The sequence below is a fragment of the Lampris incognitus genome, chromosome 6 (genome assembly GCF_029633865.1).
Source record: "Lampris incognitus isolate fLamInc1 chromosome 6, fLamInc1.hap2, whole genome shotgun sequence".
Classification (NCBI taxonomy): domain Eukaryota; kingdom Metazoa; phylum Chordata; class Actinopteri; order Lampriformes; family Lampridae; genus Lampris; species Lampris incognitus.
Genome location: NC_079216.1, coordinates 25,943,332 through 25,969,381, shown reverse-complemented (window position 1 = coordinate 25,969,381; position 26,050 = coordinate 25,943,332). Strand labels below are relative to the sequence as shown.

The following is a 26,050-nucleotide window of genomic DNA, read 5'->3' as shown; positions in this document are numbered from 1 at the left end:
ATGCCACGGAGAGGTTGTGTCGAGCGACAGCGCTGTGTCCTGACGTGATTTAAAAATACAATAGACACTCCGTTTGAATTCGGTCCAGAACAGAAACAAGCGTTTGAGGCGCTGAAAGAGGGCTTAGCCAAAGCAGGGACACTAGCCTACTTTAACAAAGATCAACCGACCAAAATCATTGCAGATGCTAGTCCAGTGGGATTAGGAGCAGTGTTAGTACAGACCCAGAATGGAGAAAATGTTCCCATTTGTTATGTCAGTCGTGGTCTAACCGACTGTGAACGTAGGTATTCTCAGACAGAGAAAGAGGCCTTAGGTCTGGTATGGGCGTGTGAAAGGTTACACCCATACATCTATGGTAGACGATTTGACTTGGTTACAGACCACAAACCTCTTGAATCTATCTACAGCCCACGCTCGAAACCATGCGCTCGTATAGAGCGATGGGTCCTAAGGTTACAGCCTTATGATTTTAAGGTAGTACGTATCTCGGGCAAAAAGAACATAGCAGACCCACTATCACATCTGCTGGGGAACAGCGCACTGAAAAAGAAACATGCACACGGATCCGACGAGTACGTGAGATTCGTTGCAGTGAGTGCCACACCCAGAGCATTGACAACCCGCGAGGTGGAGGATGCATCAGCCCACGACGAGGAGCTGATCGAGGTGCGTAAAGCTATTGAGAGTGGACACTTTGAGAAGTGCGCAGCATATGCTGCGGTGGCTAGTGAGTTATGTGTAATAGGACAGTTGGTTCTACGTGGAACGCGTATTGTGCTGCCACAAGTACTGCGGGCACGCGCTCTCTCACTAGCACACGAAGGACACTTAGGAATTGTCGGAACTAAACAGCACCTCAGGAGCAAAGTCTGGTGGCCAACAATGGACAGAGCAGCCGAGAGACATTGTAGGTCATGCCACGGATGCCAAGTTGTTGCTTGGCCAGACGCACCGGAACCATTAAGACCAACAGAGTTACCAGAGGGGACCTGGCAAGATATTGCCATTGACTTACTCGGACCCCTGCCGACAGGTGACTCGATTCTAGTTGTAGTTGATTACTACAGCCGCTACTATGAGTATGACGTGTTAAAGTCCACAACCACGTCAAAAGTGATAGACAGTCTAGAGACAATCTTCAGTCGACATGGATTTCCCGTCACACTGAGGTCGGACCAGGGTCCTCAGTTCAAATCAGAGGAGTTCAGTGAGTACTGTGACACCTGTTAAAGTGTGTTGTTACCTTCTACTAATGAGACGTTACAACTCGTTTCAACCCCACGGGGCTATAAACTTTAATAATAACTTCGGCACGTAAGGTTATGCATCATGCTCGGTCCGTTATTCCAGGTGCAACAACCTAACCGACCCCTGTGTAAACAAGGAACTAAACAATGGTTCCTAACAATAGTTCCTATTGTTACATCCTTTCTCTTTTCAGTTTCTTTTTTTTTTTAGAACCTTTAATACATTTGCACAATATTTGTGATTCAATTTTTTTTCTTTTTCATTCATGCCCCCCCCCCCCCAAAGTCCATTAGTGTTACAGATCCATTCATCTATGTGAGGTCACAAAGTCTTTGTATCGCTGCGGCTGAACAACAGAGCGGCCTGATCTGGTGGTAACAGGGTTGGCCCTGTCACCAGTGTCCTTGGTTTTGTTTCCTGCTAAGACACTGCGAGAAGGAACACTCTCTGAATGTCCAGGTTCAACACTCTCTGGCTGACTGGGGCTGCTGATCTCCATGTCCATAGTGTCAGTGAAGATTGCCCCTGGTGCATGCCTGAGGTGTCTGCGATTTCTCCTGATGACACCACCCGTGTGCAGCTGGACCTCATAGGATCTTCTATCGACCGGCCTCAGCACCTTGCCCACTCTCCAGCCAGTGTGGGGTGCGAGAGGCTGAACTCTCACACATTCACCTGGGGCAAGCGTGTCCAAGTCTTTAGCCGACCTGTCGTAGTATGCCCTCTGCCGTTGTTGGTTATTTTGTAAATCCTGTTTAGCCTGCACAACTTTCGGCTGTAACAGGCTTGCCTTGGTTGGCAGTAGTGTTTTGGTACGGCGACTGAGCAGCCGCTGTGCTGGTGTGGTATCAGCACCCTGTGATGGTGTGTTGCGGTGGTCCAGAAGGGCGAGATAAGGATCCCGTCCAGCAGCCTTGGCTTTGAGCAAGAGTCTTTTTGCGGTCTTAACAGCTGACTCAGCTTTGCCGTTGCTTTGCGGGTAACCTGGTGATGAGGATTTATGTTGAAATCCCCACAGTCGACTGAACTTCTGGAATTCTTGTGACGAATACTGTGGGCCATTGTCCGAGATTACAATATCTGGGATACCTTGGCGGGCAAAATGAGCTTTCAGCTTCCGTATCACTGTGGTTGACTTGGTATCTGCCAGGTAATCTATTTCCCAAAAATTTGAGAAAAAATCAACAATTATGAGGTAGTCTTTGTTTTCAAACATGAACAGATCCGTGCCCACCTTTGCCCACGGCCTGCTTGGCACATCATGTGACATTAGTGTTTCTTTTTGTTGTTTAATGTCCATTGATCTGCAGATGTCACACTTTGCTATATATGATTTTATTTGGTCATTCATGCCCTGCCAATAGACACACTCCCTAGCCCTCCGTAGGCATCCTTCCACACCCAGATGTGATGCGTGTAGGCGGCAAGTGATGTCTTTCCTCAATGCATCAGGGATGACAGCGCGCTCACTCCTGAACACTATTCCATCTTGGTGGCTTAACTCCTCTTGGAATGAGAAGTAGGGCTTGATTTCCCTTGGTGTTTTTGACTTATCGTCAGGCCATCCTTGCTGCATCATTTTGATGAGAAGCTGCAGTGTTTCATCCTCTTTTGTGGCAGATCGTATATCATGTAGCCTGTCTGCTGCGATAGGTAAGTGTTGTGCCATGTTGACAGTCTCTAGTTCTGCATCCGGTGCACTCTCAGGAAGATAAGCTCTGCTCAGAGTGTCTGCTAGCAGCATGTCTCTACCTGGCACATATACTACATCTAGATCATACTTTTGTGTGCGCAGCATCATTCCCTGCAGCCTTTTGGGTGCACTTAGTAGAGGTTTTCTCACTATTGTTTCCAACGGCTTGTGATCACTTTGCACCGTCACTTCTCGGCCGTATGTGTACTGGTGAAATCTTTCCATGCTAAAAACCATTGCTAAGAACTCCTTTTCTATTTGTGCATACCCACGCTCTGTTTGAGTGAGTGCTCTGCTTGCAAATGCTATTGGCTTACCCATCTGCATGAGCGCTGCGCCTAAACCTGTGTCTGAAGCGTCACACTGCACTGTGAGTTCCTCATCTGGGTTGTAATATTTCAGTACTGGGACCTTTGCTATAGTCTCTTTCAATTTGAGGAAAGCCTCCTCATGCTGTGCTGTCCAGTTCCACTCCCTGTTTTTGTGTGTCAAATCTCTCAACACTATGCACTGGTCTGAGAGGTGGGGACAAAACTTGGCTAGATAATTTACCATACCTAGCAGCCTTTGCACTCCTTTCACATCAGTCGGTGCCGGCATCTTCTCAACGGCAAGCACTTTCTCTGGATCCGCCCTGAGTCCATCAGCCGTCAGGCGGTGTCCAATGTATGTGGTCTCCTTTTGTCTCAGCTTGAATTTGTCTTTGTTCAGCTTGATGTTCTTTTGTCTGCATCTTTCAAGAAACAGTCTCAGTTTTCCATCATGGTCACGCTCAGCTTCCTCCTGTGTTTCCCCTTGGCCTGTGATCAGTACATCGTCAGCTATAATGTACAAGCCCGGTACACCGTCCAGCGCTTGTGTGAGCTTTCTCTGAAAGATTTCTGGGGCCGGACTTATCCCCATTGGCATCCTCAGCCACCTGTAACGTCCGAATGGAGTGGCAAATGTTGTTAAATAGCTGGACTCCTCCTCCAGCTGCACATGCCAGAATCCACTCTTGACATCACACACTGTGAACACTTTTGCTTTTGACAAGTCCGGTAAAATGTCCTCAATGGTTGGCAGTGGGAAGTGACTGCGCTTTAGAGCTTTGTTCAAAGGCTTGGGATCGATACACACTCTTGGTTTCCCACTTGGTTTCTGTACCACCACCATTGCACTGATCCAATCTGTACTGCATTCCACAGGTGTTATGATCCCTCTTTGCTGTAGGTCCTGTAGCTCGTCCTTCAGTGGTTTCATCATGGCGACTGGGACCCGCCTCTTTGGCAGCTGTACTGGTTTCACTGTGCTGTCCACCTCTATTTTGTATTTTCCCTCGAGGCAGCCATCGCCAATGAACACATCAGCATACTCATCTTTAATTTGTCCCATTATCCACTGTCCTGTTGTTGTTTCTGTTGTGACAATACTGTCTATTGTCATGATGTTTTTATATTGCACTTTTATCAATTTCATGGCCTCACTGGCTCTCCTACCCAGCAGAGGCACTGTACCAGCTGCATTCACCACCTGGAACTCTAAGCGATATAGCTTGTTGTTTCTCGGGTTTCTTATTTTCACTTTACATTTTCCCAGTGGTTTTAATTTGGTTTTATTGTACATTACTAGTACACTCTTCGTGTGTTCTAATTTGGCATCTGGATTCAGCAGGTTAATTGGGATGATATTGCAACTGGCACCACAGTCTATTTGGAATTTGATCATGTCCTTGCCTAGAAGCATGCCAGCATAGAGAAGCTGAGTTTTCTTCGTTTTCTCAGTTTCTTTTACACAGGTGATAATATCTTCATATTCATCACTCTCAGATTCAGTTGTTATTTTACTCACATATTTCTTTTTCCTTAGTTCCGGTTTTACTCTGCATTTTGCTGCAAAGTGGTTCTCTCTTCCACACTTTGTGCACTTCTTCCCAAACGCTGGGCACTTTTGTTTACTTTTCTCATGCGTTTTTCCACAATATCTGCACTCCACAGTGTTGCTCGTCTGTTTCCGATACTGTGCTCCTTGCACTGCATGTACCTCTTCCACCATCGATCCCGAGATGGTTTTCACATTGTCCTTTGAGAGCTCAGCGGCTCTGCACAGCTGCAAACATGTGTCCAGTGTCAAGTTTTTCTCTCGGAGCAGTCTTTCTCTTACGATTGTGTTGTTACCTCCACACACAATCCGATCCCGAATGAGCGAGTCTCTCACTGTCCCAAAGTTGCATGTTCTTGCCAACACTCTCAGTTCCATGACATAATGGTCTATATTTTCACTGGTGCCCTGGTTTTTTGTAAAAAAACGATAACGTTCCACAGTCTCGTTAACGCTGGGGTCGCAGTGATCATCAAACTTCTCGATAACGTCATCTAACGTCCATGCATCCTTCGGTGTGTCGCCCAGTAACGTGTCCATAAGTTCCCTGCCGCTCTCCCCGACAAGATAGCTGAACAGTTTCACCTTCTGTTTGTCATCGGCGTCAGCCCTGGCTAAATCCACATACAGAGCAAACTCGTCCCTCCAGGCCTTCCATGTCTTCGAAAGGTTGCTTGAGTCCAGACGTAACGTTTGCGGTGGTTTAAGCCCATCCATGTCACACGGCAGTCTCACGCTAGCAGCTAATGCTAACATATACTGAACGTTGCTTAGGAACACTAACCGCTCTCCCGCTCCTAGAAACTTTTCCGCACCAAACTTCAAACCGAGTCGTCCGCCGCTGCCACCATGTTAAAGTGTGTTGTTACCTTCAACTAATGAGACGTTACAACTCGTTTCAACCCCACGGGGCTATAAACTTTAATAATAACTTTGGCACGTAAGGTTATGCATCATGCTCGGTCCGTTATTCCAGGTGCAACAACCTAACCGACCCCTGTGTAAACAAGGAACTAAACAATGGTTCCTAACAATAGTTCCTATTGTTACAACACCAACGGAATCAAGCATGTGAAAACAACGCCACGATGGGCGCAGGCGAACGGCGAGGTAGAACGTCAAAACGCCTCGCTGATGAAGAGGATTCGCATCGCTGTTTCAGATGGACTCAATTGGAAGCGAGAACTTAGAAAGTATGTGACAGTATACCGGAGGATCGATCACGCGACCACAGGGAAGAGTCCCGCGGAGTTGCTCTTCAAAAGAAAGATGAGGGGGAAGCTGCCAAGCATCACAGCAGCACACGCTGATCTGGAGGTAAGAGACAGAGACGCGGAACAGAAAGGACAATCAAAGATCTATGCAGACGAACGGCGTCACGCCAGGTACTCGGATGTCAATGTCGGTGACACGGTCCTGGTGAGACAAGAAAAGACTGATAAATTGACAACACTATTCAACACAACGCCACAAAAGGTGGTGAGCAAATCAGGAAACCAAGTTGTCGTCGAATCTCCAACCGGAGCCAGATACACACGGAACACAACATTCGTGAAGCGATACACCAGTACTCAGGAGACACCTGCCGGAGCAGAAGCATCACAGGATGCCGATGACTGCGCATTAAACAGAGAGACACTGGGTGCTCAAAACGCAGAGCGGAGCAACACCAGCAATGACACCCCGGGGGCAGACAGGCCTCCAAGAGAGAGACGCTTGCCATCGAGGCTGGCAGATTATGACATGACATAGACTGGAGAAATGTAAAAAAAAACTGTTGGGTCAAGTTCAGTGACGATTGTTGTTTGATGATGCAAATGTGAAATTAACATGTTAAAAGGTCTTATATGTTTACAGACTGTTCATAAGTGAATATGTGTTAATGGGGAATTAATACATGGTTCTAATTAAGGTGAAAGCATACAGATTATGTGGTATGTGTTTTGGTTAGGAATGTTTTGATACTGTCAGTATATGGGTTCATATTTTTGAATTGAAATAACCTGAAGTTTATTTCCCAGAAAAGGAGGGACGTCATGTACCGGTTTGGCATGTAAGGGCACCCGTATGTATGTGACGTCACCTGTTGATGTGGGGAGAAGCGCGAGGAATATTATTCGGGCAGTCTTGCAATACGGTGGAAAAAAGTAAGCCACGTTAGGCATTGTGTAATAACGGTGTGCCTAATCATTTATAATTAATGACACCTAAATAAGCATATAGGTGGGAATAACAGAACAGAACACTCTTCTGCTCCAAACATGTTCAATTCGGGGTCACCAATGTGGCAGGAATGAGGAAAAACACAGGAGACCAAGGCGAGTTTGATGTTTATTCCTCAACTCCAAAAACCAACTGCAGCAGGAACAACCCTGCGCCGGCGGCGATATTATGAACCCTACATAGCCCTCGCCAAAATCCCGTACCCTGTCCCAAATCTCGCGAACGGACGCCGGATTTCCGCGAACGGACGCCGGATTTCCGCTGCGTTGCTAAGGAAACAATCAACTATCAACTCGGTGCGAAGCAAAGCTAACGTTAGCTACCTTCAATTTGAACTTATGAATCGTCTAAAAAGTGAACCATGGGGTTGAAATTATGATTGTGAGGGAAAGAATAGCCTTAAGTTGACTAACCTAACAATTTTAGGTTACAAGGTCTGCCTCTGCTCCTTGGATACGTTATTGGTATTATAATTGTGATGCATTTGAGGCTTGATGAGACAAAGAATCAGAATGAACCCCAGCTAAAAGGTTACATTGAGTAGTACATCACGACAGAGTCAAATATGTCATCTTCCTGAGGGTGGCGCTAATGTGCAAGAGCTGAAGGTGGCGCTAATGTGTAAGACTTGTAAAAGTCATATTACTACAATATAGGAGCTCGTTTTGTTTGTAGTCATGATAAGGGGTGAAGTATCCTATGCTCAAACGTGGAGCAAGCAAAGATTGAGTTAAAAACGTTAATGTTGATTGTGGATAACTTAGACAGGTTAAATTGTGGGTGTACAGCGTTTCCTTGATGAGCGCTAACCCCATAACAACATATTTTCGCGTTGCTACAGTGGCGCACACGTGACAAAGCCAGAAACGGGATTTTGGCGAGGCCTATGTAGGGTTCATAATATCGCGCACCGGCGAGCCCGGGAACGTAAACCACGCCCCCAGCTCACAGTCCTGCTGGGTGAGAGGCATAGCCCCTAGTGTCCGCTACAGTACAACAAATATATAGAATTCAAATGATGGGTGTTACAGTATAATTTTTATGGGTACCGGCACACATTGGCATTAAAGGAAATTAAATAGCAAATAAGGTTGCAAAGAAAGCTACAAAACATAATCGCATCGATTTGACAGTTACTTTAAGGAAGACAGAAATAAAGAGTATTATTAAGCACAGATTGAAGGAAAGGTGGCAAAAGCAATGGGAGGAAGAGAGGAAAGGACGATGGTTTTACAGAGTTCAAAGGAAAGTGGGAGAAATGAGGTGTGCAGGAAGGAACAGGAGAGATGAGACAATAATTTCAAGACACACTGGACTAAACTTTTCAAAATAGGCAAACACAATACAGGCTGATGTGACTACTGTGGGCAAGTAGAAACAATAGAGCGTGTTATGATATATTGTCAGAAATAAGAGGCAGAAAAAGTGTACGACTTAATCTCAGAAAAATAAAAGTACAATAAAGTACAATTTGATTTAGAAGAATTCAACTGTCATAAAATCTTATTTCAGTATCCTAGCGTAACTAATGTAATTGAGAAGATTTGTGTTTTGTTTTGTTTTGTTTTGTTTCGTTTTTTGGGGGGGGGATAGTGTAACTAACAGACGTTCTGATCCACACTCCAGACCAGGTAATGGCGGTAATGCACCTATTCGTTATTTGCCAACCTTCAATAAACACCACGAAGAAGAAGAAGCAGCAGAAGAAGAGCATTGCCCCTTCAGCAAAACAACCAATCTCAGCGAGAGCGTCCCTTATGCCAATCTGCTCTGGCAGCAAATGTTAGCGGAAGAGCTAGGAACAATTTTTGGATTGATTAAACCTAGCCTTTGTCGTTGGTACTGCAATAATTTTTCCATTACAAATTCCAGTTTTAATTGAGAACATGGCTGGAACGGCATCTGTTGCGGGTGAAGTCTTCGTTGATGCCCTTCCATACTTTGACCAAGGGTATGATGCAGCTGGCGTCCGTGAAGCGGTAATGTAGGCTATCAAATTGGCTCTTATTGAATGTGGACCAGTAGTTAGCCTAGTCACTCACTGGTTTGCTTAGCATGACATGCTAGTGTGGGAAATGGGAGAAGTTGTAATATTAGGCTATGTACAGATATGTTAAAAACTAAACTGTTTCATCACTTCATTTCGAACTGCAACCTCATATTTCAACTTTAGTTAGGGAAGTCAGACGTTCCACGCACATGCACGAGGCAAAATAAGCATGTCGGGATACTTTTTTGTGATTGATAGACTGTCCTGAAATGTGTAAAATAGCTTCCTAATTGTCTTTGCATTTATGTGCAAAATCGGTAGGGTAGTTTATAAGTCTTTTTCAATCAAAACATAATTTGTGTGCCTTTCTTCCTGTACTTAACACATCTTAATTATATGGGCTCATTATAAATTCTAACTTGCAATGGTGGATGAAATAATATCGCAACCCTAAATTTTATGACGACCAAAAATTAAAAGGTATCTAATGGGGTTTTCCTTGGAAATCACCCGGTATTATGTATAGTCCAATTTTCCCCCATTGTTCAATAAATACAACAATTTTATATATACTGTACTGTACATTGTACGTATAATGGTACACTCTGTCATGTCCATCTACCTCAGGCATGTATGTAAGTAAGCTGCTAACATCTATTTCAGCATCTCTCTGCACCATTGCACTTTATTGCCTATTTCCCCTGTACATAGTCAATCCTTGCGCATATATCTGAAGATTGTTGTGTTGTAGTATTTTTATTCTATGTTAAGTACAATGAGAGCCACGAAACCGGAGTCAAATTCCATGTGGTTGCAAACCTACATGGTCAATAAACTTGATTCTGATTCTGAAAAGTACAATGCATGTGTTCTTGAATGCATTGAATGCATTTCCTACCTCATAAAACATTGGCAAAGTTATGTTTGGAATGTTTTGAAAGTTGCATTGTTTACTACGGCTTGCCATCTTCTCTTTCTGTTGGTGCATATATATGTCTTAACCACCACCAGCTGTTGAATTGAGTGAAATTGAAACAAATGTAAAATCCCCTTTTCCACTGCAGCTTTCTCCACCTAGAAAGAGCCTCAAATATTTATGCAATTTCCTTTTTTGTTCTTTTGTTTTCTCCCTTCTGTATGACAGTCAGGATTACATTCTTTGCTTTAGTAGAAGCTGCTTCACCTCCTCCGGTCGAAATTTTTTTAGTCAAACTTTATCACAAGACAATAGGCTGTGTTACGAACAGTCTAAATAACAGAATCAATTGAACCAATATTTGTAATAGGCCTGAGGTGAACAAAATCACATATTAGATTAACACCTTGTTGTATGTTTTAACATCCTTTTGATATTACATTCTGCTACAGTGGAAATGTGTTGGTTGATATCAACAGAGGCTGGGAAAGCTTAGTTTCTTACTTGCAGATTTAGACATAAGGATGTTTAATTTAGTTACCGCTTATAGTAATCATATACTAACACTGTTTAAATCCAGTCATTGTGAACAAACAGTCCATTTAAACAGACTGTTTTGGTTCTTTCATGCATTTGAAATTAAAACAAAATATTTTACAACCAAGGTAATTAAGGTGATGGCCTGGTGGCCTGTCCAGGGTGTCTCCCCACCTGCCACCCAGTGACTGCTGGGATAGACTCCAGCATCCCTGCGACACTGAGAGCAAGGATAAGCGGTTCGGATAATGGAATGGATGAATAATCAAAATATTTAATTTTGCTTACTCTTATTGCGCTGAACGACTCCACATTCGCTCTGAAAATCTGCCTTAGAAATCACCAGATAATGTAAAAATGTTTATACGTGGGGAATTCTGTGTCACAATTGACAAATCTGTGGAAGAAAGAAATCGATAATTACCACCATCCACAAATCTGTATGAAGTTTGTTAGAAACAAACAAATGTTGCTTGTGTTGTATAAACCATCATAAAAATAAATGTAGCATTTTGTTACGCTACCTTGATGTGAAAATATAAATGTATTTGTAGAAATATAAAATCCATTATAAGTCATCTTGATGTAACAAAGAAAAGCCTATTAACAAAGAGAATCAAAGAAATCGAAAACAATGTCTGTGCTCAACCCTCAGCAGGATGGAGTGTCTCTGTGCGGAGATAAAGTCTCCAAAAAAATAAGCTGAACAGCTGGTAATTACAACATTAAAACCACCTACCTTGTATTGTGTAGGTCCCCCTCGTGCTGCCAAAATAGCTCTGACCTGTCAAGGCATGGACTCCACAAGACCTCTGAAGGTGTCCTCTGGTATCTGGCACCAAGACCAAAGCAGTAATTCCTGCAGTAATTCCTTTAATGCCTGCAAATTGTGAGGTTGGGCCTCCATGGATCGGACATGATTTTCCAGCACATCCCACAGATGATCGATTGGATTGAGATCTGGGGAATTTGGAGGGCAAGGCAACACCTTGAACCTTTTGTCATGTTCCTCAAACCATTCCTGAACAATTTTACAGTGTGGCAGGGTGCCTTATCCTGCTGAAAGAGGCCACTGCCACCAGGGAATACCGTTGCCATGTCTGGTCTGTCTGTCTGTCTGTCTGGTCTGCAACAATGTTTAGGTAGGTGGTACTCATTAGAACAACATCCAGATAAATGCCAGGACCCAAGGTTTCCCAGCAGAACATTGCCCAGAGTATCACACTGCTTCTACCGGCTTGCCTTTTTCCCATAGTGCATCCTGGTGCCATCTCTTCCCCAACTAAACGATGTAAATGTACCTGGACGTCCACATGATACAAAAGAAAAAAGTGATTCATCAGACCAGACAACCTTCTGCCACTGCTCCGTGGTCCAGTTCTGATGCTCACGTGCCCACTATATGTGCTTTTGACGGTGGACAGAGGTCATCATGGGCACTCTTAGCAGTCTGCGGCTACGCGGCCCCATACGCAGCAAGCTGCAATGCACTGTGTTCTCTTGGTCAGAGCATGAACTTTTTCAGCAGTTTGAGCTTCAGTAGCTCTTTTGTGGGATCAGACCAGATGGGCTAGCCTTTGCTCCCCACCAGTTCACTGTCTGTCCTTGCTTGCACCACTTTTGGTAGGTACTGACCACTGCATACTGGGAACACCTCACAAGACCTGCTGTTTTGGAGATGCTCTGACCCAGTCTTCTAGCCATCACAATTTGGCCGTTGTCAAAGTGGCTCAGATCCTTACGCTTGCCCATTTTTCCTGCTCCCAACATATCAACTTCAAGAATGCACTGTTCACTTGCTGCCTAATATGTCCCACCACTTGACAGGTGCCATTGTAATGAGATGATCAATATTATTCATTTACCTGTCAGTGGTTTTAATGTTTTGGTGTATATACGTGTCTCAAAATGAAGCCCTTATATTCCCTATGCGACTAAACACACATTTCTTGGTTTTCTGAGACAGTTGGTATGTAGGGGTATGTAGGTATATTTATCTAATATGTGGCACAAACATACATCTTACTTTTCATTTTTACGGTTGCCATAGCAACTATGACAGACCCTATAAACCAGGCATATTCTTGTCACGACCCTGCTGCGACCCAGTCCTCTTTCCATTCGACCCCTAACTTTCAGAAGATCTCTCTTTCTGTGCTGAACTATGAGGGAAATGCACATCTACCATCTACTACTACTATGTTTGGCTACTCCCGTTAGGGAGTAGCCAAACATGGATCGCCATAGTGGATCATCCATTTCCATCTCTTCCAGTTCTCTGCGTCTTCCTCTGTCACATCAGCCACCTGCATGTCCTCTCTCACCACATCCATAAACCTCCTCCTTGGCTTTCCTTTTTTCATCTTTCCTGGCAGCTCCATATTCAGCATCCTTCACCCCTGATTTATGATCCGCATATTTGATTTGGCAAATATTTTAGGCCAGATGCCCTCCCTGATGCAACCCTCCCCGTTTATCCCGGCTTGGATGCACATCTACCATATTGGGTAATTTTTATCAAAACTGCAAATTATATGAGAGCCTATTGCTCCTCCAATCTTTCATCTAGTCTGTTCCTTCCAGTTGGTGGGACAGAGAAACGGGTTCCTGGAATTTGAGATCAGTCTCATCATGTATGAAAGGAGCAATGTGTGAAAGTGCAAACCAAAATAACAGAGAGCACAAATACTCACTGTTGCTGCAGTTTGTCGTTGTTTGTGCCAACTGAAAAAAGAGGATCCATTTATGCTCAGATTTGCCCACCATTGCTTTTTGCTATGCAGTGGTTTTTATTTGAGAATAAAAATTATAATTTGACTGACATTTCACTTCCACTGGAGAGCTCATTGGCGGTTGACTGTCATGGAAACACAGCCCGCCACTGAGACTGGCAAGAGTATCTTTGGCTTACCTGTCTGAGACGGTTTTAAGACCACTAAAACTTAGTCGGCCGGGTAGTCACACTAAATGCGCCAGTTCAGGAAGTTCAACCTCCCTCAGGAGTTGCTGATTCAGTTCTACTGTGCAATATTCCCAGTCTGTTCTCTGTACATTCATCCCTGTCTAGTTTGGTTCAGCCACCAAACAGGACAGGAATAAACTACAACGGACAGTCAGGACTGCAGAGAAAATCATTGGTGCCAACCTGGCTTCGATTCAGAACTAATACATTTCCACAGTCAGGAAACAGGCAGGCAACATCACTGCAGACCCATCACACCCTGTTCCAACTCCTCCCCTCTGGTAGGCGCTACAGAGCACTGTACACCAAAACAACCAGACACAAGAACAGTTTCTTTCCACAGGCCATCACGCTGATGAACACTTACAACAGTCATACAGTGTCAGAAACAATCCCTGTGCAATATACCTGTAACATTGAACATCAACTGTACATACAAATGCAAACCCCAATTCCAACGAAGTTGGGACATGGTGTAAAACGTGAATAAATACAGAATACAATGATTTGCAAATCCTTTTCGACCTATATTGAATTGAATACACTACAAAGACAAGATATTTAATGTTCAAACTGATAAACTTATTGTTTTTTTTCAAATATTCACTCATTTTGAATTTTGATGCCTGCAACACGTTCCAAAGAAGCTGGGACAGGGGCAACAAAAGACTGGGAAAGTTGAGGAATGCTCAGAAAAAAACCTGTTTGGAACATTCCACGGGTGAACAGGTTAATTGGAAACAGGTGAGTGTCATGATTGGGTATAAAAGGAGCATCCCTGAAAGGCTCAGTCATTCACAAGCAAGGATGGGGCGAGGTTCACCACTTTGTGAACAACTGCATGAGCAAATAGACCAAAAGTTTAACATCAACGTTTCTCAACGTACAGTTGCAAGGAATTTAGGGATTTCATCATCTACAGTCCATAATATCATCAAAAGATTCAGAGAATCCGGAAAATCTCTGCATGTAAGCGGCAAGGCCGAAAACCAACATTGAATGCCTGTGACCTTCAATCCCTCAGGCGGCACTGCATTAAAAACCAACATCATTCTGTAAAGGATATTACCACGTGGGCTCAGGAACACTTTGGAAAACCATCGTCAGTTAACACAGTTCGTCGCTACATCTACAAGTGCAAGTTAAAACTCTACCATGCAAAGCGAAAGCCATATATCAACAACACCCAGAAACACCGCCAGCTTCTCTGGGCCCGAGCTCATCTGAGATGGACTGACGCAAAGTGGAAAAGTGTGCTGTGGTCTGACAAGTCCACATTTCACGTTGTTTTTGTAAATCATGGATGTTGTGTCCTCCGGGCTAAAGAGGAAAAGGACCATCCAGATTGTTATCAGCGCAAAGTTCAAAAGCAAGCATCTTTGATGGTATGAGGGTGTGTTAGTGCCCATGGCATGGGTAACTTGCACATCTGTGAAGGCACCATTAATGCTGAAAGGTACATACAGGTTTTGGAGCAACATATGCTGCCATCCAAGCGACTTCTTTTTCAGGGACGTCCCTGTTTATTTCAGCAAGACAATGCCAACCCACATTCTGCACATATTACAACAGCGTGGCTTCGTAGTAAAAGTGCGGGTACTAGACTGGCCTGTCTGCAGTCCAGACCTGTCTCCCATTGAAAATGTTTGGCGCATTATGAAGCACAAAATACGACAACGGCGACCCCGGACTGTTGAGCAACTGAAGTTGTACATCAAGCAAGAATGGGAAAGAATTCCACCTACAAAGCTTCAACAATTAGTGTCCTCAGTTCCCAAATGCTTATTGAGTGTTGTTAAAAGGAAAGGTGATGTAACACAGTGGTAAACATGCCCCTGTCCCAGCTTATTTGGAACATGTTGCAGGCATCAAATTCAAAATGAGTGAATATTTGCAAAAGAAACAATTAAGTTTACCAGTTTGAACATTAAATATCTTGTCTTTGTAGTGTATTCAATTGAATATAGGTCGAAAAGGATTTGCAAATCATTGTAGTCTGTTTTTATTTACGTTTTACACAACGTCCCCCCAACTTCATTGGAATTGGGGTTTGTACTAAATTATACTTTTATCAACACCATTAATGGTTTCCGAAAAAAAGCTATATATATATATATATATATATATATATATATATTAGTTTAAACACAGTTTTAACATCATTATCAAAAATAAATCTAAGCACGCTTGTACATACTGTATATTGAATACATGCATATTCTGTCATGTCCACTTACCTCATGTATATAAAGTAACCTGTTTACGTATTTATTCCAGCATCTTTGCACTCTGCACCATTGCAGTACTTTCTTCCTGTTATAACTTCATTGTTTTATTTATATATACATTTATACATATTTATATACATGTATATCTGTACATGGTAGTTAAATGTTTGTTTACAGTGGTACTTGAAAGTTTGTGAACCCTTTAGAATTTTAATAATAATGATAATAATAAATTAAACTTATATAGCGCTTATCTAACACTCAAAGTTGCTTTACAATAAATGGCGGTGAAACAAGACAACAGATAAACATAGCACAAACATTCAGGGGTGGATGGGAAGGTGGGGGCTACAAGAGGGAGAAGTGGCAGCCACACACGACGCCAGCAGTACTCTCCGACTTACCGATACAAATGGGCAAGAAAAACAAAAAAACAACCGCACATACAAGGAGAGTATGTGCAGTTTATGCAGCACATACTCTCCTTATAATTATGCAGAAATATAGAATTTTTCTATATTTCTGCAAAAATATGACCTAAAACAACATCAGATTTTCACACAAGTTCTAAAAGTAGATAAAGAGAACCCAGTTAAACAAATGAGGCAAAATATTATACTTGGTCATTTATTTATTGAGGAAAATAACCTTCAGTAATTGTGATTTGAAGTTTTGTGTTTGTATTATTTGTAAAGGGTTTTGAGTGGCTGTTGCAGCTAGAAAAGCGCTATATAAAATGCAACTTGATTGATTGATTGAAAATGATCCAATATTACATATCTGTGAGTGGCAAAAGTATGTGAACCTTTGCTTTCAGTATCTGGTGTGACCCCCCCCCCCGCCTTGTGCAGCAATAACTGCAACTAAACGTTTCTGGTAACTGTTGATCAGTCCTGCACATCAGCTTGGAGGAATTTTAGCCCAATCCTCCATACAGAACAACTTCAACTGTGGGATGTTGGTGGGTTTCCTCACATGAACTACTCTCTTCAGATCCTTCCACAACATTTCGATTGGATTAAGGTCCGGACTTTGACTTCCATTCCAAAACATTAACTTTATTCTTCTTTAACCATTCTTTGGCAGAACGACTTGTGTGCCTAGGGTCGTTGTCTTGCTGCATGACCCACGTTCTCTTGAGATTCAGTTCATGGACGGAGGTCCTGACATTTTCCTTAAGAATTCGCTGGCATCATTCAGAATTCATTGTTCCACCAATGATAGGAAGCCGTCCTGGCCCAGATGCAGCAAAACAGGCCCAAACCATGATACTACCACCACCATGTTTCACAGATGGGATAAGGTTCTTATGCTGGAATGCAGTGTTTTCCTTTCTCCAAACATAACGTTTCTCATTTAAACCAAAAAGTTCTATTTTGGTCTCATCCGTCCACAAAACTTTTTTCCAGTAGCCTTCTGGCTTGTCCACGTGATCTTTAGCCATCTGCAGACAGGCAGCAATGTTCTTTTTGGAGAGCAGTGGCTTTCTCCTTGCAACCCTGCTATGCACACCATTGTTGTTCAGTGTTCTCCTGATGGTGGACTCATGAACATTAGCCAATGTGTGAGATGCCTTTAGTTGCTTAGAAGTTACCCTGGGTTCCTTTGTGATCTGGCTGACTATTACACGCCTTCTTCTAGGAGTGATCTTTGATGGTCGACCACTCCTGGGGAGGGTAACAATGGTGTTGAATTTCCTCCATTTGTACACAATCTGTCTAACTGTGGATTGGTGGAGTCCAAACTCTTTAGAGATGGTGTTGTAACCTTTTCCAGCCTGATGAGCATCAACAACGCTTTTTCTGAGGTCCTCAGAAATCTCCTTTGTTCTTGCCATGATACACTTCCACAAACATGTGCTGTGATGATCAGACTTTGATAGATCCCTGTTCTTTAAATAAAACTGGGTGCCCACACACCTGATTGTCATCTCATTGATTGGAAACACCTGACTCTAATTTCACCGTCAAATTAACTGCTAATCCTAGAGGTTCACATACTTTTGCTAATCACAGATATGTAATATTGGATCATTTTCCTCAATAAATAAAGACCAGGTATAATATTTTTGTCTCATTTGTTTAATTGGGTTCTCTTTATCTACTTTTAGGACTTGTGTGAAAATCTGATGATGTTCTAGGTCATATTTACGCAGAAATATAGAAAATTCTAAAGGGTTCACAAACTGTCAAGCACCACTGTACCTTGTTGTCTTTGTTTTAGCTGTATGTCTATTCTGTGTAAGTACATGGAGAGCACTGGAGGAACCGGAGTCAAATTACTTGTATGTGTAGGCCTACAGATACTTGAGCAAATAAACTGATTCTGATTCTGAAATGACTATGTCACAGGAAGGCACTGTGACTGTCTTTAAAACATTAAATAGTAATGCGAATGAAGGCTAGGAAAGTCTTTTGGAAAGCCACCTAAATGTGAACCTAGCATTAGTTTTCTTATCAAATTTACTTAACTGGATTTTCTGCTTTAGGCTGCAGCATTGGTGGAGGAGGAGACAAGGAGATACAGACCAACCAAGAACTACCTAAGTTATCTACCTACACCTGACTTTTCTGCTTTTGAGGTAACAACTCATTAGGCTATCTATCACATGGTTAAAAACCTCCTCCAGAGTTTCTGCCATAATTTTGTAGCCTGAGCACATGTTTTACAAAATTGGCTCATGCAGTAGTGACATTTGTCTCTCAGCATTGTTTTACTTAATTGATTTGATCACCCTTCAGACTGAAATTATAAGGAATGAATTTGAGAGGCTCGCAGCTCGACAACCCCTCGAACTTCTCAGCATGAAGAGGTAAGTCTCTCTCACACACACACACTCACACGCACGCACACACACACACGCAAATGCATGCATAAACCTGTTTTTATATTTTCAATCAGGTTAAGCACTCATATCTTTGTACTACTACTCAGTACTTGGACAGTTGTAGGAAAGGATGAAATTTTACCTTACCATCTTATATGATAATGGTAACTTGACTGACAGGACGTTGAGAACATCTGATATGACTCAGAGAAAGACTTATACCAGTGCAATACTAAACCAATGTTTAGTAGACCTGTTGGTGACTTGGTTCCTTCTTTTGCGCTGTGTACAGAAAAAAATTATCACCCCTTCATTTCTTACTTGGTTTCAATCTAGATATGTAGGTAAGCTGAAGTCTATGAATTATTTATTGATCTTGGACGACCAGCTGTCGTTTGCTGCAAATGTTGCATCAGTTGCTCGCTCCTGCAGATTTCTCCTCTATAACATCAGGAGGATTCGCCCATTCCTCACCGACGAGATGGCACAGGTGCTCATCCAGGCTCTGGTCATCTCCCGGCTGGATTACAGCAGCTCCCTCCTTGCTGGTGCCCTGGCGTCAGCCATCAGACCTCTGGAGCCTGTTCAGAAAGCTGCAGCTCGTCTGGTGTTCAACCGCTCTAAGTTCTCCCACACAACTCCCCTTCTCATGTCCCTACACTGGCTCCCAGTGGCTGCTCGCATCCAGTTTAAGACTCTGGTGCTAGTCTACAGGGCAGTGAAAAGAACAGCTCCTTCCTATCTCCAGGCCATGGTCAAGCCCTACACTCCCGCCGACCACTTCACTCAGCTGCCTCGGGACGCCTGGTTGCCCCGTCGCTTAGAGGCCCCTGTTGCAAATCGACCCGGTCACGGCTCTTTTCTGTTCTGCCCCACAGTGGTGGAATGAACTCCCCACTGATGTCAGGACAGTCTTAAAAACTGTGACTGTCATGGTGTGTTGCGCTTTTACTTTAGCACTGGTTATACTCTTAGATGCTTGTTTAGAGAGAAGATACATTTATGACCTCTGATGACTAGTAGTTCTCCTGATTTCCTACGTTAAATGCACTTATTGTCAGTCGCTTTGGATAAAATTGTCGGCTAAATGACTGTAATGTAATGTAATTTATTGGTATGGTGTATGTTTGCTTTCACAAGTGGCCAGAAAATATTTAGAGTCAAGTCTTGTAAAAAACACAAAAGCCTTTGCTGATAAGGGAGTTCCTTCCCCCTTGTCTAAATATCCAATTTTCAGGGGACAGATTTTTTTCTAGGGAATGACACACATCACTTTAACCCAAAAAAGTGAAGGTCTGTTGCCTCTCGTCTCACAAAAATTGTACCTAAACATTGCGCTTTCACTGGTTGCACAGAAGAACACATCGTATATACATTTCCTAAAAAAAAAAAAAAAAAAGGACTGTTCTGGGGTTAGTGTTTGCTCTTACCAAGTCTTAAATTAATTTTTGATTGCATTTACCTGATCTTCATTTTATCTTTGATTCATCCTTTTTTCTGTTTTATGCTGTGGGTTTTAAAAAGTTCCCGAAATGCAGAACCTGCAATATGGGGCATTAGCGACCGCTATGCAATTACACCCCACCATTTTTTGTTGTGTTGCACAAGTGTTTTGTTTTTGTTTCTTTAGATGGGAATAAGAGGGGTCATGATGGTCTGTGAGGAGTGTGAATTATGAGGGACAAAGTTCCTGTTATGACAATCACAAAACTTCCCATTCTTAGGATCTGTTCACATCTTATTGATTCACAACTGCTTTAGCCTTCAAAGTAATATATATATATATATATATATATATATATATATATTTTTTTTTTTAAATTGAAAATAGATTCAGCAATGATGATGACCTTGTAAAATTTTCCCTGTGCAAGTAAATGTCTCTATTTTCATTTCCAACAAGTGTACTATTGCATACATCCTTTATGGTGAATCAGGAATAGGAGGGGTCTTCCTCCACCCCACAACTACACAAATGCAAAAAAAATGTGTTGCAAAACACAAATCAGACTATAAATCAGAAGTTATATGTCCAATCATTACAAAACTCGCAGGATATGATTCATAACATTGTTAAACCACGTGTGTAAAGCTACTTTGATATCACTCAATCGGGGATGCCACCAGTTCCAAACACGTGCATGGGCCTGGTGCAAATTTGGCCATAAATCAATTGCAATTTGTCCAAACATCAGCCTTGGTGGATATTTTAATTAAGCTTGTTGACACTTTCAAATTCGGAAAGTTTGTGTTGGCTTGAACCTCGAAATCGCCGTTTGTGGCTATATTTACTTCTTTTTTTTTCTATACAGATATGAGCTCCCAGCACCGTCATCAGGACAGAAAAATGACATCACAGCGTGGCAAGAATGTGTGAACAACTCTATGGCCCAGCTGGAACACCAGGCAGTTCGTATTGAGAATCTGGAGCTCATGTCACAGTATGGCAGTAACGCATGGAAAGTTTACAATGAGTATGTTACAACAAACACTTTTCCTACTGACAGCCAAAAAAAGACTCGCTGTTTGAGTTAAATGAAATAAGACCTTTGGGTGCCACTCCTCAAAAAGCCTTTGAAATTGCTTTTTTTTTTATCCCTTTCCTTTTAGCAACTTGGCCTTCATGATTGAGATGGCTCAAAAAGAACTTCAGAAATTCAGGTAAGCAATTTGTAACCTTTTTTTGTATACAAATTAGTATTGTATGATCAGGCTGCAGTTTATATTAAACTAATTAAACCTCTTTTTGCAAACAGGAAGCAAATTCAAGATTTAAATTGGCAACGTAAAAATGATCAGTTAGCAGGAGGGGCCAAACTGCGAGAGCTTGAGTCAAAGTAAGTTTTTAAAACTATATGTTGTGTTAAATATGTTCATTAATATGTAGAAATATATCCTTGGTAGAATAAATTGATCTTCACTGATCCTCAAGGGGAATTTAGGTCTTTGCAGCACCAAAAGTAACAATAGAAATCATGAAAAAAAACTGGGGCCTCATGTATGAAATTTTAAATAGATTTATAGTATAATGGTGCGTATGCTTAAAAGAAGAAAAGAAAACACACATTCTAATAATCTTAGTTATAAAATCTTACATATACCAGATCTTGAGCTGTTTCCCTTAAATAAATCCCAAAGCAACTTGGAATTTTGCAGATGTACACGAGCCTCTTGTTCCACCCTGTTACTGCCAAAAAGTAACTATAAATAGATGTTGAAACACTCTTGGGGGTATTTTAAATCCAGATCATTTACCTGTGTTTCTCAGTGAACGCTTGAACAAAAACCTAAACAGTTTCCCAGACATGCTGGTTCATGCTGGTAGAAAAATTAATATAAAATTAGTTGGTGGTTTGTCATCAACAAAAATGGAATGTGTTGAACGACCCTGCACTGTTGAGTTAAAATGAAAACATGGGTGTTTTTTTTTTCTTTTTTTAATTTTTCCCATTTTTTCTCTCCAATTGTACCCGGCCAACTACTCACTCGTCCGACCCATCCTGGTCACTGCTCCACCCCCTCTGCCAATCCGGGGAGAGCTGCAGACTACCACATGCCTCCTCCGATACATGTGGAGCTGCCAGCCGCTTCTTTTCACCTGACAGTGAGGAGATTCGCCAGGGGGATGTAACGCATGGGAGAATCAAGCTATTCCCCCCAGTCCCCCCCCCAAAACAGGCACCCTGACGGACCAGAGGAGGCGCAAGTGCAGCGACCAGGACACATCCAACTTCCCACCCGCAGACACTGCCAATTGTGTCTGTAGGGACGCCCGACAAAGCAAAGGTAGCACGGGGATTCGAACCACCAATCCCCGTGTTGGTAGGCAACGGAATAGACCACTATGTTACCCAGACACACATCAAAGCATGTTGGGAAGGCAGAAGTATAATGCTTTTCATAGAAGGAACATCATAAACTGCCAATTGGCTAAATCTGGTTGTAGGCTTTATCTGACATTTGTTTAAAAACAATTTTCCCTTGAAATGCGTTTAGCGAAAAGGTCATTGTGATTTTTTTCAGCACTTTTACCCATGCTCAAGTCTGATCCACAGCAGCTCCACCTTGCAACTTATAGGACTTGAAGAATCTGCTGCTAATGTTTTGGTGCCAGATAGCACAGGACACCTTTAGGGGTCTTGTAGAGTCCATGCCTTGGCGGGTCAGTGCTGTTTTGGTGACACACAGAGGACCATCAGCATATTAGGCAGGTGGTCATATTATTTTGGCTCATTAGTGTATCACCACTGTCATCACAGTTGATGAATTTTTTAGCATGGATGAATAATACATTAACATAAAATGCAGACAGCGGGATGGTTGCATACAAGGTTGGGGAAACCTCATATGCATATACGTTTTAAGCATATAGGTGTATAATTATATAATCTACTACTACTTTTGGCTGCTCCCGTTAGGGGTCGCCACAGCGGATCGTCCGTTTTGTATAATTATATAATAAATAATGATAATAAAACATTTTCAAAGAAGGTTGAATCTGTTCATCTGGATACAACGTTTATTGACAGATACATTTTATCACTCAACTAAGTGACATCTTCAGCCTAAACTGACTGCAGGTATCCCCACCCCTTATAAACAATACAGTACAATACAGTTGCATAATGACCGAACCCAACGACCAGTTTCATATGCAAATATGGGTGTGCCCATTAACTAGAGTTTCAATGGCCATGTGTACTATTCCTAGAGGATTGGGGAATAGTTGCAATCACAGCATTGTAAGATGGTCGCACCATATTTGCATATGAAACTGGTCGTTGGTTTCAGTCGTTAGGCAACTGTATTGGTTATAAAAGGGTGAGGGTACGTGCAATCAGTTTAGACTGAAGATGTCACTTAGTTGAGTGATGAAACATTTTTGTCAATAAACGTTGTGTCCAGATGAACTGATTCAACCTTCATTGATTTTCTTACCTGGATTATTGAGCCTGCATCAAGACTAAACATTTTATTTAAAGGCACCTTTCATCACACTCAAGGTCACCTTACATAAAATGCGGTGGTAACTGTGCCTGGTAATTTAGACACAATTTTAAAAAGCGTCCAAACATTGCAAGTTGGGATGGCAAAATTTTTTTTTCATCTAAGGAACACCTTAAACTGCTTATAGGCTATGACTGTATATAAGTTTTGTCTGATACTTGACTTGTTTACAAACAGTATTTTGATGGAGTGAAATGTATTGAGTGAAAAGGCCATTAAGCTTTATTTTATTACTTTGCCGTTGGAGTTGCAGTTTCCCCCTGTCTCTAAAATATGCATCCATCCATCCATTATCCAAACTGCTTCTCCTGCTCTCAGGGTCGCGGGAATGCTAGAGCCTATCCTAGCAGTCATTGGGCAGCAGGCGGGCCTAAAATGTGCATATTAAAGTTAGCATTACACACATTCTGCATTCAAGTTTACTTTTTACACTTGCGATTGGTGAGTGGGAAATTGCATATGCATTGCAACATTTGCTATGTACACAGTTTTTATACATGAGGCCTCTGGTCACTATACAACTGCTGGTAAATCCAAGCTTTTGCTTAGAGGTTTTTCAAAGGAACTAGCCAGTTTGGCTTCGCTTCGTCTTGTCTACTCTAAAAGCTGCATAGGAGGCCAGGTAATTGAAATTAGCTTGGAAAAAAATGTAATTCATTTACTGCTGTACTTTGATGATTAACATACCATTCATGTGTCTTTTTACACAGCAGTGGAGCAACAGTTCTCAACAGTTTTGTGATAAATGTCAGTAATGATTATAAGAGAGTTTTATATGTCACCTTTTATCTGTCTCTCAATAGCTGGGTATCCCTGGTAAGTAAGAACTATGAGATTGAGCGTGCTATTGTGCAAATGGAGAACGAGGTGAGCCAGCTTAGGCAGCAGCAGGGGGAGGAGAACAAGGAGAACATCAATCAAGACTTCTAGAGCAGCACATCAAGCATGAGCCTCACTCTGTACAGCGTCGACTGCATTCACTTCTTAGTCATCCCTACATCCTATTTTTTATAGACACTTTAGCTGAAACTAATGAGAATGTTGAACTTTATTTTAAAGCTGCATTAAGCAGTATGTTTGATGTAAGTGAAACAAATGACTTTGGTAATGTGCATGGATTGCTTGTACTGCCAATTGCACCGAGAATTAACATCACAGTCTACAGTTTTCCTTAACCAGAGAGAGGCTTTGCCGACACTTTCATCTTGTTGACAATAGCCGGCCTGGAGTTGCCCCCCTCCCCCCACCTCCATAGTGGGGTTGGGAGAGCAGTGCCATCTTCAGGCTGGGTAATCTAAACAACGAGCTGAAGGTGAAGGGTGAAGTCTGTCTCTGGTTAAGGAAAACTTCAGACTGTGGCGTCGATTCTCGTTGCAGTTGAAAGTACAAGTAATCGTTTAACATTACAGGGTATCATTTATACACGTTTAATATCAAATATTGCTTAATGCAGCTTTAAATGTGAGTCTGGAAAGGTTGGGGTGAGTAACCTATATCGGGCAAGAGAGTTGCAGCATTTTTCAATCTTCATCTCACTAAGTGCCCCTGAAGACTGAAGGAGTTGGCCAGGAACTACAGACAAGAGCACCTCACCAGAAACTCGTTAACAAACACCCTTTCAAACATTCAAAATTGAAAACAAAAATTCATGTAAGCAGAGACATTTTTTATCCAGAGGCTCTTAAGCTGTATGAAACACTTTTCTGCTTGTACATCTCTCGAAGACACTTGGTTTAGATACAAACATGTTCATATATGAGCATTGTGCATGCTTAGGAGTAAGATATCAAAATTGGAATGCCTGCAGTGACGTGCTATTTTAATAAAATGTTAAGTAAAAAGTTTGGTATTGTGGATTTCATTTATTTTTTTTAAACTTATATTTATTGGATTTTGCATTTTACAAATCAAAGACTCAACATGAACTAAATCCAGTATAATTCCCATTCCTCCCCTGCTCCCTAACATGTCTCCAACCGTCCCCCCCCCAATCCTCTGAAATGACATCAAGTACAAATAGATATATGACAGATATACAATTACCTCATTCACATAAACAGACAAGGGAAGAAAAAAAAATACACTCATTTTTATCTTTTTAAACTAATTCTTAATTATACTGTTACATTTCTGCTCCAACCAAGAAATGATTAGGTTATGAACTATCCCAGTCTGTTATTTGGGTTAGGTTATCATAGTAGGTAAGAAAAGGCCTCCAGACTCTTTCAAATTTATTTGCATTCCCCTTCGATGTAAATGTGATTTTTTTTCAAGCTTCAGGTAAAAATCTCTTTAAGCCATCTTGTACAGGATGGTGGCACCACTATCTTCCAATTGAGGAGAATGAGACGTTGATTTAACGGAATATGAAAGGCAACCACATTGCACATTTCACTCAACCACACTGCATCCTCTGGCCTCAATCCAAACAGGGCAATAATAGTCTGAGCTACAATTGTCATATTATACATGTCACTCAGGGATTCAAATACCTTTTCCCAAAAAGTCTGAAGGCTTGAGCATTACCAAAACATGTGCAACCAGTTTGCAGTAGTA

General features: G+C 42.0%; 1 protein-coding gene across 1 annotated transcript; it reads left to right on the top strand.

The window, feature by feature from the left end:
• Positions 1-8,775: 8,775 nt before the first annotated feature.
• bcas2 (BCAS2 pre-mRNA processing factor) lies at positions 8,776-25,328 on the top strand. The gene is made up of 7 exons (XM_056282008.1): positions 8,776-9,006; positions 18,149-18,241; positions 18,402-18,472; positions 20,800-20,961; positions 21,098-21,148; positions 21,244-21,324; positions 24,298-25,328. The coding sequence occupies exons 1-7, from the start codon at positions 8,914-8,916 to the stop codon at positions 24,422-24,424; spliced, it is 678 nt and encodes a 225-aa protein (XP_056137983.1). The 5' UTR covers positions 8,776-8,913; the 3' UTR covers positions 24,425-25,328.
• The last annotated feature ends 722 nt before the right edge of the window (positions 25,329-26,050 follow it).

What these genes read in the sequence shown, in the direction of transcription:
- bcas2 (XM_056282008.1), top strand. Translation starts at nt 8,914, where the DNA reads ATGGCTGGAACGGCATCTGTTGCGGGTGAAGTCTTCGTTGATGCCCTT. An exon ending in CAGCTGGCGTCCGTGAAGCG is followed by an intron (nt 9,007 to 18,148) that starts GTAATGTAGGCT and finishes TTTCTGCTTTAG; the next exon opens with GCTGCAGCATTGGTGGAGGA. An exon ending in CTGACTTTTCTGCTTTTGAG is followed by an intron (nt 18,242 to 18,401) that starts GTAACAACTCAT and finishes ATCACCCTTCAG; the next exon opens with ACTGAAATTATAAGGAATGA.